The sequence below is a fragment of the Phoca vitulina genome, unplaced genomic scaffold (genome assembly GCF_004348235.1).
Source record: "Phoca vitulina isolate PV1807 unplaced genomic scaffold, GSC_HSeal_1.0 scaffold2, whole genome shotgun sequence".
Lineage (NCBI taxonomy): Eukaryota > Metazoa > Chordata > Mammalia > Carnivora > Phocidae > Phoca > Phoca vitulina.
The window spans coordinates 28,148,500-28,161,568 of record NW_022589705.1 but is presented as its reverse complement, the minus strand read 5'-3'; the positions used below and the strand labels follow the sequence as shown (position 1 = coordinate 28,161,568).

Sequence of the window (13,069 nt, the reverse complement as noted above, 5' to 3'; positions counted from 1 at the left end):
TCCTGATGATGAGTGATGTTGAACATCTTTTCATGTGTCTGTTGGTCACCTGTATGTCTTCTTTGGAGAGCTGTCTATTCATGTCTTCTGCCCATTTTTTAAGTGGATTATTTGGTTTTTGGGGTGTTGAGTTGTATCAGTTCTTTATATATTTTGCATGCTAACCCTTTATCAGATATGTCATTTGCAGATTATCTTCTCCCATTCAGTAGGTTGTCTTTTTGTTTGGTTGATTGTTTCTTCACTGTGTAGAAGTTTTTATTGTAATGTACTCTCAATAGTTTACTTTTGCTTTTATTTCCCTTGTCTCAGGAGACCTATTTAGAAAGATGTTGCTACGGCCAGTGTCAGAGAAGTTACTGCCTGTGCTCTTTTCTGGGATTTTTATGGTTTCAGGTGTCATATTTAGGTCTTTAATCCATTTTGAGTTTATTTTTTGTATGGTATAAGAAAGTAGTCCAGTTTCATTCTTTTGCATGTAGCTGTCTAGTTTTCCCAGCACTATTTGTTGAAGAGACTTTCTTTTTCCCATTGCATATTCTTGCCTCTTTTGTTGAAGATTAATTGACCATATAATTGTGGGTTTATTTCTGGGACTTTCTGTCCTGTTCCATAGATCTATGTGTCTGTTTTTGTGCCAGTACCATAATGTTTTGATTACTATAGCTTTGTAGTATTACTTAAAATCTAGAATTGTGATATCTCCAGTTTTGTTTTTCTTTTTCAAGATTGTTTTGGTGGCTAACTCTGGATTATCCAAGGGTTTGCTTTTTGGTATTTTCTATACTATACTTAATGTTATTTTTGTAATGAACCAAATAAAATTTTTGAAAGATGATAGAAATTGAAGCTCAGAATCAGTTTTTTGTTGTAACTTCTTAGCATCACTTGTAAAGTAATGACAAGAAAGAGAAAAGTAAATAAAATGAAGTATAAAAATTTTATTTATTTTTACGCATTAATTAAATAGTAGAGTTACTATTGCACAGTTTTCTCTATACCAGTCCTTAACATTTTCTTTAGAAGTCTGGTATATCTTGAGTTTGGTCACCATATACAAATGTGGAATTTTAATTTTGCTTCCTAAGGATATCGTCTAATGTTTTATCTATCATCTAGATTTTTTCTTTGCTGACAAACACTTAAATTTTACCTTTTCAGGAATGGGATATGGAGATAGAACAAGCACATTTTGTGGCACTCCTGAATTTCTTGCCCCAGAAGTATTAACAGAAACATCCTATACAAGGGCTGTAGATTGGTGGGGACTTGGAGTTCTTATATATGAAATGCTTGTTGGTGAGGTAAGCACTATAAAATAGATGAAAGAGAAATGAGGAAAGATGATTGAAAGAACAAAAGATGTCATTTATAAATGACTTAATATGTCTCCTGCATAAGTGGAACTTAAGTTTTATACATATTTATAATATACTAATAATTGCCTATGATTCTACCTGTCTTGTACCTCTATACCTGTAACAAAAAGTCAGCTATACATTAGTCAAAATAAATATTACCTTCAGAAAGGGTATCGTAGAATTAAAAGATTAGCATTTTTCCCCTCCTCTTTTCTTCAGATTAACTTAAAATAAATTTCTGGGGGGCACCTGGGTGGCTCAGTCAGTTAAGTGTTTGACTCTTGGTTTCAGCTTAGGTCATGATCTCAGTGTCATGAGATCAAGTTCCGCATCCGGCTCCACGCTCAGTGTGGAGTCGGCTTAAGATTCTCCCCCTCCCCCCCCCCCCCCCCCCCCCCCTGGGGGCCCCCCCCACCCTCCCCCCCCCCCCCCCCCCCCCCCCCCCAACTTGTGTGTGCATGCACTCGCTTGCTCTCTCTAGCTGAAAAAAATTAAAAATTTATTTCTGGGGATAGCTTCATTTTACACAGGAATTGTTACACTTAGGAAACAGTGAGTTATATCTAATAAATAAAGCAACAATAATTGGTTAATCTGTTTTGTTATAAATTGTTGGAAATGATAAATTAGAGTGGAATTGGGAAAGGGTAAATATTTAGACAAGTAATTGAAAACCGCTTCGAGGGGCTTGGTGATCTTAGGATGCAAAAAAGAAAAAAAGAACTTGGTTCATTACTTTGCAGTTTTCCCAGCACCAACAATCTTCTTGTACATTCTAGGTGTGAATAAATTAGTAGCTGAATAAATGATTGACCAAATTATTGAATGTCAGAAATTTCTAAAGTTTTACTCTGTATTGTCATTTAATGGCACTTGTTCCAAACAAAGGATTTTAGTCTTTCCAAAAGACAGCCCCTTTGGTATGTCAAACTGGAGTGGATACTTAGAAAAGGAGGAAAAGAAATCGCTAATTAAAATGTTTACCATGTGCTAGGCACTGTATTATTGGCTTTATAGATACTAGCTCATTTAGTTTTTCAGCAACCTTTAATGAGCTCAATCCTAGTCTTATGCCCATATTAAGGTATATAAATGGAGACACAAAGAAGTTAACATGCTTAAAGTCACAGAGCTCTCATGTGGTGGAGCTGGGATTTTTAACTCTGGCTCTCTGGCTTCACAACCTCTCTAAACCATTATGTTTTGCTACCTCAGGGTATGGAATCCACCCAAACTTATTTCTATTCTTAAGACCAGTGATCCAGATCTGAAAATTTTGACCTCTATCTCGAAAAGCTATTATACAGCGTTTTAGGATGGAAAGATATATTTTATCCCTAATCCACAGTGGTCTTTGCTTTCTAAGAATGCCAGAAGTACTCATAATAGTTGTTTCCATAAGCTCTGGCATACTTGAACTCCCCCCCACTTTTTTTTTTTATTTTTAAGTAAGATTTTTGTTGCTTTGATTTTTTTAAATGTTGCATTCATTTATGTATGAGATGTAATTAAGTTACCAAAAATTATATGCTTGCTTAAAATTTATTCCCCATATTAGAGCTGACAGGCAAAAGTATGAATTTATTACAAAATACTACAGAATTAAGAGCCAGTCGATTCTACCTCCCCTTATCCTAAAGTGACTGGAAAACTTGGCGGTGAACAAATGAGGAAGCTCTTGTTCTGTACTTTTTAAAAGAGCTTCTAATTGATTAACCTCCTAATTAGTAGGATATAAAAGACAAGGGATCCAGCTCATCCTTCACAATTTTTTATTGCACCTTTGTAAGAGGATAGTTGGGAAAAGAACTAAACTTAAAACTCATTGATATACTTTATAATTTTATAGCATTGGTAAAATTTTAGCAGTAACTTTTAACTGTGATAAAATGAGGTTTGGCTAAAGTTTATGTTTAATTTCTCTATTATTACAAATAATTGAAAACTCACGGTATATCATGCATTTTCAAATTTGTTTTTGAGATTTGTATTTGTGTTTGTATGGGTTTTGAGGACTGGAAAGACTCCAGGAATAAACTAACTAGGTACTAGGTCTCCTTTCCTAGTGCCAAATGATAATGAAAGTATCAGAGAAGTTTAAAGTAAACTTAGATACTGGAGCTGGACTCTTGACATCTGAAAAGACCATTGAATTCTTTTTATATCTACTTTAGACACATTTGTTAGCATTCTATTTTTAGTTCTGTTAGCAGAAACAAGGAACTTTAACATCTTAATGAATATGTGGGTATATCTTCACTATTCAGGGAGTTGTAGAGTGACATGTTTTAAATTCAAAATTGACTCATCAAATAGACAAAAGTGCTTTGGATTACCACTTGAAACTCTGATTGAGAATCCTTGTGAAATAGAATTTTCCTCTCATTTGCTGCTGTCTCAATCCCAGAAAGAAATTATATTATCCCACATAGTATATATTTCATTTGTCTATTTGATTTATCTATTTTGAGTGCGTAAATAAACTAAGGTTTTTCTTTTTTCTTTTTTTTTTTTTTTTAAGATTTTATTTATTTATTTGACAGAGAGAGATAGGGAGAGCAAGAACACAAGCAGGCGGAGTGGGAGAGGGAGAAGCAGGCTTCCTGCCAAGCAGGGAGCCTGATGTGGAACTTGATCCCGGAACTCTGGGATCTTGACCTGAGCTGAAGGCAGACGCTTAATGACTGAGCCACCCAGGCGCCCCTAAACTAAGGTTTTGATAACTGAAAAGTTTGAAATTTCCTTAGATAGGAGCAATAAGATCGGCAGCTCAGCTTTAGGAAGTTGGGTTCTAAGTTCATTTTCATATATTCCTCAGGTCAAAGATCCTTCTTTTTCCATTAGTACTGCTTTCTCACTGGCGGTTATTCATTAATAATTTTACAGGAAGCAAGTAGTCAAACCTAAGTCATCTCAGATTGTGAGGTAATAAGTCTTTTTTCATAGCCACATTTCAACATGGTTGAGTTTATCCTTTTGTGCATCAAATTGTTATACTGAATGTAATTTAACTACTTTTTTTATTAGTATCATTATGAACAACAATTTTAGTACTCTGCTTCCTGAAATGCCCTAAGACTGGTTGTATATAGAGCTTAAATTAAAAATGCCTAGAAATGTGTGCTTTTGAGTTTAATTTTGTTGGCAGCTGCTTCTTAGTGTAGTCATTATACCTGTGGATCTCTCATTGTATTTTGCTGATTAATTTTCTTTTGACTGAAATTCAAAGCACATCTATATCAGATGTATTCCCACAAACTCTGTGCTGCTCTGGCTACACTTATTACCATATTTACCCATTTCCTTCTGTCTTCCCACAAGATTGAGCTTCTTGAGGAACATGTCGATTATCTAAATATTTTTCAGTATCTAGGAGGCACTCAAAATACTGTCAGGCCAGATAAATGAATAATGAATAAAATGAATGGAATTAAATTAAAAATGATGTTATATAATATAACCAAATTTGTTATTAAGGTCTGGGAAATAAAGTTGAAGAAGATTTCAATGAGAGTATATGGTGTATCATCTGGGTAATAGTTTTATTGTGTATCTTTTGTGGCTTCTTGTAGTCCTTGTTTTTTTGGTCTTTTGGTAGTTTGGTTTGTTTGTTTTCCTCACTACCTGGTTCTTGGTTGTACTTTGGATAGGTGATAAGATTTTACAGTACTGAAATTCATTTTGACTTACTCAAAGATATTTCTTCTAGTCTCCCTTTCCTGGTGATGATGAAGAGGAGGTTTTTGACAGTATTGTAAATGATGAAGTAAGGTATCCAAGGTTCTTATCTACAGAAGCCATATCAATAATGAGAAGGGTAAGAATTAATGATTTATAAACTACTTAAATTTCTTACATTGAAGGACATTTCTCAGGCTTTTAGAAGTTTTCACTTCATAGATGTTGCATGGTTTAGACAAACACATACCAAAAGAACATCTAAATCTTTGCAGGTTATGAGAACCTTTATCAATGAAGTCACTGGTTTTATTTTAACTTTTATATTTTATGTTGTGTTAGCTATTAAGACGAAATCCTGAGCGGCGCCTTGGAGCTGGTGAGAAAGATGCAGAGGATGTAAAAAAGCACCCATTTTTCCGGGTAAGTGTGAAAGTTTAAAATTTTTTGTGAAACTAGCAATTAGGTGTAGGAAACTAAACTGGTCATTTTATATTTTGTAATCCAGCTAATTGATTGGAGTGCTCTCATGGACAAAAAAGTCAAGCCGCCATTTGTACCTACCATTAGAGGACGAGAAGATGTTAGCAATTTTGATGATGAATTTACCTCAGAAGCACCTATTTTGACTCCACCTCGAGAACCAAGGATACTTTCAGAAGAGGAGCAAGAAATGTTCAGAGATTTTGACTACATAGCTGATTGGTGTTAAGTTCCTAGACACTGTGAAACCAAGCAAACTGACTCACAAGAAGACCTCTTAACAATAGCAACCCTTCATTTGCTCTCTGTGCCACCAGTAGCTTCTGAGTTTTTTGTTTAAACACATGAAGATTTCTTTAAAAGTACTATTCTAAAACCTTCTTGAAAGTGGCTTCTTAATGTATTTTCAACGTAAATCTGAGCACTGGAAACAGTTTCATGGAGTTTAAGTGGAATGAACATCGGCCATGAAAACCTATCACAAATGAATACTTTTGGATCAATAGTCTATTTTTGAAAAAAAAAGGAAAAAAAAAAAAAACACTCTTCCACAGTCCCTAGCTATGCCTTAAGTGGAAGGAAGATTAATCATTTCACTTCATTTTTAGCTATATTTTACAAAAAGAACAAAAGGACTTGGGATGCTATTACTATTTACACTTAGTAGTTCTGTTTGAATAAGGCAAATGCTCTTATTTTTTTTACTGAAATTACTGTAATATCAAAAAAATGTAGTTTGTGCACATTTTTTGGCTTTAAAAAAAAAAAAAAACGAATTGATGTCTTGTTTTATAAATTTTCTATATTAGGAGAAAATTTTTATCGCCTTATCTTTACCAACCATGTAACAAGCCTCATAGCTTTCCAACAGAGCTACTTGCCAAACAATTTTTTGTTTATTAAACCATGCTGAAACAAACAAGAACAACTAAACATCAGCATTTACTTAAAATTTTAAGAATGAGGACTTCTGATTAGCCTGAACCAAGATGCTGTATTACCTGTATGCATTCCCAAAGTCTAGACACTTGATACATTCAATCAGACCTTCTTCCAAAATCAGTGAACTAATTACTCCTTTTTTGATATTCATTGTACATTAATCAACCCAGTTTATCTTGTTCTTGTGTCTACTGTAGAAGGGAACTATATCTGTTAAAACATAGGGATTATCATTGTATACATGCTGTGAACATGTATATGTGCAAGTTGTAATGTATTCTGTGTTGTAGGTTTATTATTTAATTTCACCACTTCATCACTTTTGTACAGTGGCCAAGCAGACACCTCAAACTCCAGCATTTACGTTAAGTGCATTTGTACATTTTAGGCCACTGGATCCAGATTTTATATTGGCAGTTACTGAGGGCAGAAGCAATATATTGTAACAGAATGTATAAATATTTTTGATAAAACAGTCTATATTTTATAAAAACTATTATAACACTAAAGCTGTACCTCAAAAGTCTCAAAAGTAATTTGATCAAATACTTTTTACAACTTTTCAGAGGATCCATTTGTGGCTTTTTTAATGCTCTTATAGGAAAGTCTTTTGGCAAGCCGTGACTCTTCCACTTGCCTGGAGTTTTTTGGGTTTTTTGTTGTTGTTAGTTTTTGCATTCTTTTCCTCCTAGTCTATTACTTAACTGTTTTTCCTTAATTCAATAATAACATCCTTGATTCTGTGCTGAGCATGTCATCCTATCTCAGGAATAGCAAGTTGTTAACTAACCATACTGAATTAACCATTTAATCACAATGATCTCATGTCTTAAAAATTGTTCAAATTTAAATTCTATGAGAAACATAAAAGCACATTGATTTATAGAAAGTTTATAAATATTTCAGCCTTGCTAGGGTGTGTTGGCATGTTTTTGTGTACTCTGAGGACAATTAAAATTGTTCAGAGATAATTCATACTTCCTTCCAAATTAATTATAACCCAGGATTCTTTGGGGAAAAAATCTTATAGAAACAGGGAGCAATATGTTTTAAAGTTATTTTAAAATGCCAGTTAACCTCCTTGTTAAAGGACAGTAGAGGATCTTAGCTTAATTGTCTGGCTTTAATTTACACAGTGTTAACACAACATGAAAAAAACACTAAATACTTCTGAGGTACAGTCTGCTCACCATTTCTGGTTCTCAAATATGCATAGAAAGCAATGTCTAAAATAGGCTTTTAGCATTAAAAACTGACATAGCATTTTGTAACTACACAGTGTACAGAAATTTTTTTTTAATTGAAGTCAATCACTAAAAAAAATTAGAGGGCAGGGTATATCACACAATTAAGCTGAAGAAAGCACTAATATTTTCTGTAGTTTTAAATATATATATATATATTTTAGATTTAAAAATTTTAAACTATAGAGTGTAAATATATTTTGCTATTACTGTATGTGTAAGTGACTGCTCAAGCACTTTGTAAGGAAATTATTAGTATATTTTAGAATGGTACACTATGCATTCAAATGAAATGTGCCTTTATGTCATTCTAAGAAAAAAGTGTTTTGCAGTCATAAGTTACCACAAATGCACAAATTAAAGTTTAAATAGATTATAATTTGTAACTTTGGTTTTAAGTATTATTTCCCTTTGGAAGCTTCCTGTTGGTCAAAATATGTATTAGCTCTGCTATATTCAAGATCTCAAAGACTAACTTGGCTTAGCTTTCTTGCAAGTGCTTTTTGTTCTGGTAGGGCAAAATCTGATTCAGAGCAAATTGTCCACTTCACTGGTAGTAATGGGAAAAGTTTGCATTCTACCTCGGTAATATCAATGGCATCTTTTATTCAGTGGATATTATAGGATGCCTTCTGTGTGCTATATACTGAGAATATAAAGATGAAAAAAAATCAAAGTCTTAATAAATGAAAAACAGTGTGCATTAAAATGCAAGCACCAGTAATATACGTAGCATTCTCTTGTTTGAGGTTAACTTTATTTTAGGACCTCACCTTTCAGAAAACAGGTAAATGAAAACAGAATGCTAGTCATTTTATAGTCATCTTATTCAAATATTGCAAATGGAATATTTTGGGAATATAAAATGATCCATGCTATCCCTATAACACAAACTGAGGTCACAGTGGAAATTGTCATTATATGTTGAGTAGGTGAAAGCTGCATTATAGATTCAAATCTCAACAGAATTTTTACAGATATTGTTGATCTTCCCAAAGCAACTGAGGGTGAGTATGAGAAACCCAAAGGAACAAATACCAATTCATAGATCATAATCTTAATTAGAAATCTTATTTACCTTCCAGCTATCTTTTGAAATCTAAGGTATTTCTGAGATACTAGCCTTATATGTATATAAATATATGTATTTATAAACATACATATATAAATATATACATGTATAAATAGAGGTAAGTTTTTAAATAACTTGTGTCAGAAATCTTGCATTATTTCCACTTCTAATATCATGAGTAAGCTCCTAAGACCTCCAATAAGACACATAATTTGAGGCACTGCTGGTCTCATTAAAGGCAAGAGTGGTGTCTGGCAATCCCTCACCCCAAAACAGACACACTTGAGCATGAATCTGGATAAGCTGGGGCTTTAGCACCTAAGAAATAAGGAGTGTTCAGTCACAAAAATGAGCACTCAGAAGTTGGGATTGGAAGCTGAGTCCACAGAGTAGGCCAGAGAAGTAGGAAGTTGGAGAAGAGGGTAAGAGCCAGAATGGCAAGGAACTAGCTTTGGGAATGAAGGCATTCAGAAGAATTGAGTTTGCCAAGGATGGATTTACTATAGCAACACCATTATGAGAATAACAAACCTTGCAATAGCAGTAGAACTTAACGTTTTGTGTTAAAATCCTTGAGAGGAGCTCAAGTTTTAGTTTGCAAGTCACTCTTTTTCTACCAGTAAAATCAGATGCTTTTTGAAGAAAGCTTCTCCAGAATGGGAACATAGGGCTTCCACAAATTAAGATCAAGTAATACACTGTTAAAGATCACCAAACACATGAGAGACAGCAAACTAACTTGAATGAGCACTAACAAAGTAGCAAATTTAGACATCCCCTTCAAAAAATTGCAAATATTTGAATTCTCAGATACAAAATATAAAATAGCTATGTATAAAATGTTTATATACCTAAAACTACCAGGATAAACAAGTAAGTGAAATTTTAAAGAAATTAACATTTTTAAAATCCAATAATGAAAAATATAATTGATCAAATTTGAAACAGTGTTGGTTAACAGCAGATGAGACAGCTGAAGAGAGAACTGAACAATATATCTGAGAAATTAATCCCAAATAGATAAAAAGATGAGATGGAAAATATGGAAAGAAGGTTAAGAGATAAGGAAAATGGAGTTGAGACCCAAGAGGACAGAATGGAAGACAGACGGTATTTGCAGAGATAATGGGCTGCAAATTCACCAGAGATTAAAAAATATCCAGGAACCAGAATATTCTCCGTAAAGGATAAATATAAATAAGTGTATGCATAGAACCATTGTAATGAAACTGTAGACCACCAAGACAACGTCTTGAAACTACCTAGAGAGAAAGGACTAACTTGTCTATAAAAGAAAGACCTAAAAGCTGACTTCTCAATATTAACAGTGAAAGTAGTGGAATATTCTCTTTAGAGCATTGGAAAACAAAATATCAGCCTGGAGTCGTGTAGAAAGTGAAATTAGTTTAAGAGCAAATGAAAATATTTTTTAAAGGAGGGTTTACTCTTGAGGGTCCTACTGTAAAGGAAGTGCTTCAAGAAGAAGGAAAGTGATCCCAGAATGATGATCTAAGGCCCGAAAAGGCTGTGAGAAAATGGTAAACACTTAGGTAAATCAAAATAAACACAACTCAATAAAACAGATGACTTGTTTGTTTGCTTTAAGTCAACAAATTCCAGACAACAGTAGTAAGACAGTTGAGATAGGGAAGATCAGAGCTGAAGTATTCTGTTGTATTGTTGGGTTGTCAAGGTATTGATTAACTTTAGTTAAATGTACATCATGAAATGTCTGGGATATTCATGAAAAGAATATAGTGCATATAAATTTCAAACCAAGAGATAAAATAGTAGAAATAAACTCAAATAGACCAATAATCACAATAAATGTAAATGGAACAAACTCACTAGTTAAAAGTAAGGTAATCGATTTTAAAAAGAAAACCTAGCTTTGTCACATTGACAAAAAGATATATCTAAAATATAAGTAGAGAAGTTGAAAGTAAAAGTATGAGGAAAAATGCGCAAAGTGAAAACATACCAAGTTAAAGCTATGGTAGCTCTACTTAATATCAAAACCAATTTTAGGCCCATCATGAAAAAATATCACCAAAAGTAGAGTGTTTCTACATAATAAAATATTCAACTCACCAAAAAGATATACTAATTCTAAGCATGTATATGTATTTAATAAAATAGTCCCTAAATACAGACTAAAGCAAAAATTGATAGAGCTAGTTAAAAATACTTAAAATATACCCATCCGGTTGGAAGATTTCAACTTGTGTTATTGGACAATAGACTTTTTAAAGAGGAAAGATAATGTTTGAACAAAACAGCTTGATCCAATGGATATTTATAGAATTCTGCATCTGGCAATTAAGAGATTCCACATTCTTTTCAAGAATACATGGAACATTTGTAAAAACTGAGCCATAAAACAAATCATAGAAAATTACAAAGTATAGCAGTACCAATTATGTTTTCTAACTGATTAGAACTAAAATAGATTTTAATAGATTGGAAAAAAATGTTAAAATACCCTTTAATGGCTCAGAGAAAGAAACAACGGTGGTCATTAAATGCAGCAAAAATGGTTCTTGCAGGGAACTTTGTAAACTAAATGGTTTTTTAGAAAAAGGAAGGTTAAAAATTTATCAAATTGCTCAGCTTAAGAAGAAAAAGAACAGAATAACTGAAAGTAAACAGAAAAAACAGTATAATAGAAACAAGCCAAAAGCTTATTCCTTGAAAATTCTAACAAAATACACATAGCTCTGAAAATATGAAAAATGAGAGTAGGTATAAATGCTATTTATAATTAAATGAAAATATACATACAGGCAAAGATTTTTGTAAGTAAAAAATACTATCAATATATGCAAATAAATATGAAAATAATAGAGATAATCTGAAAAATATAAAAATGAAGAAGCTAAAGAGTGAATAATCTCATCACTTAAAGAAATAAAAGCAGAAATTAAAAGTCCACAAAGAGTACACTGGATCCAGATTGTTTCACAAGTGAATTCTTCCAAACTTTCAAGGAAGAAGTTATTTCAAGCATATAGAAAGTTCTTGAGATAATGGGGAAAAATTGTAGTTCCTAACTCATTCTGTGAAGTCACTATAAGCTAGAGAACAAAATATACAAGGAGAGTATGTTACTGGCAAATTTCACTCAAGAACACTGGTAAAACAAAATACTATCAAATCAGATTCAGTGATGTATAAAAATGACACTATAAAATGGGCTTATGCTCATAATGCAAGGTTGGCTTGATATTAGAAAATCTGCAATTGTCATATACTATATTAACAGATTAAAGGAGAAAAAGTAATAGATTTAGAAAAAGCTAATCACATTTCTGCTTTTAAAGGGGGTTGGGGGATTCTTAAACTGATAAATGGTATCTATATTAAAACAACAACAACAAAACTAAAATCAATATCATCATCCCATATGAGGAAACATTGAAAGTATCCCCTTTAAAATTGGGGAATAGGACTAAAATGCCTGTCATTACTATTACTTTTCAACATTGAACTATGCTACTCTCAGAAATATAGGGATTAAAAGAAGAAAACAAAATGGTTACTTGGAGATGATACGATTGTCTACCTGGAAAACTCAAAAGACTACAATTTACTGGCAATCATAGTTTACCCAAGATACTTGTTATAAGATGAAAATACAGAAGCCAGTGATATGTATATACCATCATCAAGCAATTGGAATACATGATATTTTTAAGACAATGACTTTTACAACAGCAACAAAACTAAATTACATAGAAATAAATCTAACAAAAGATGTGCAAGACATGTAAAAAATAAATTCTTCACTGGGAGACATTAAAGAAGACAAGTAAATATAGACAAATCCTATCTTGTGATGTCAGTTCTCAAAATGCTCTGCAGGTTCAGTGCAACTCCAATTAGAATCCCAACAAATTTTTGTGGAACTTCATAAACTCATTCTAAAATTTATATAGAAGAGCCAAAAGTAAAGGATAGTTAAATTTCTGAAGAACAAAGAGGATAGGGGATTTGCCCCACCAGATATTAAGAGTTATAAAGGTGTAGCAATTACTGAAGTATTGGTAACATATTACAAATCAAACAGTAGAGTCAAGAACAGACACACACATCTGAAATTTTGATATATAAAAGAAACAATATAAGTGGAGGGAAAAAAATGTTTCCTGAATAGAAGTAGGAAAATTGTCCATCCATGTGGAAAGGGAAAAAGAAATTGAGTTTCTTTGTCATACCATACGTAAATATTTCAAATGAATTAAAACATAAATGTCAAAAGTAAAACTTTACAACATTAAGAATACAATGTA

General features: G+C 32.7%; 1 protein-coding gene across 3 annotated transcripts in view; it reads left to right on the top strand.

The window, feature by feature from the left end:
• Window positions 1-11,558, top strand: part of PKN2 (protein kinase N2) — a 141,198-nt gene extending 129,640 nt beyond the window's left edge. For all 3 annotated transcript variants that reach the window (XM_032424470.1, XM_032424452.1, XM_032424462.1), the window contains 4 exons: window positions 1,162-1,304; window positions 5,071-5,178; window positions 5,382-5,462; window positions 5,548-11,558. In XM_032424470.1, coding sequence (XP_032280361.1) covers window positions 1,162-1,304; window positions 5,071-5,178; window positions 5,382-5,462; window positions 5,548-5,751 — 536 coding nt within the window. In that variant the 3' untranslated portion in view covers window positions 5,752-11,558. The remainder of the gene's footprint in view (window positions 1-1,161; window positions 1,305-5,070; window positions 5,179-5,381; window positions 5,463-5,547) is intronic.
• Window positions 11,559-13,069: the final 1,511 nt, after the last annotated feature.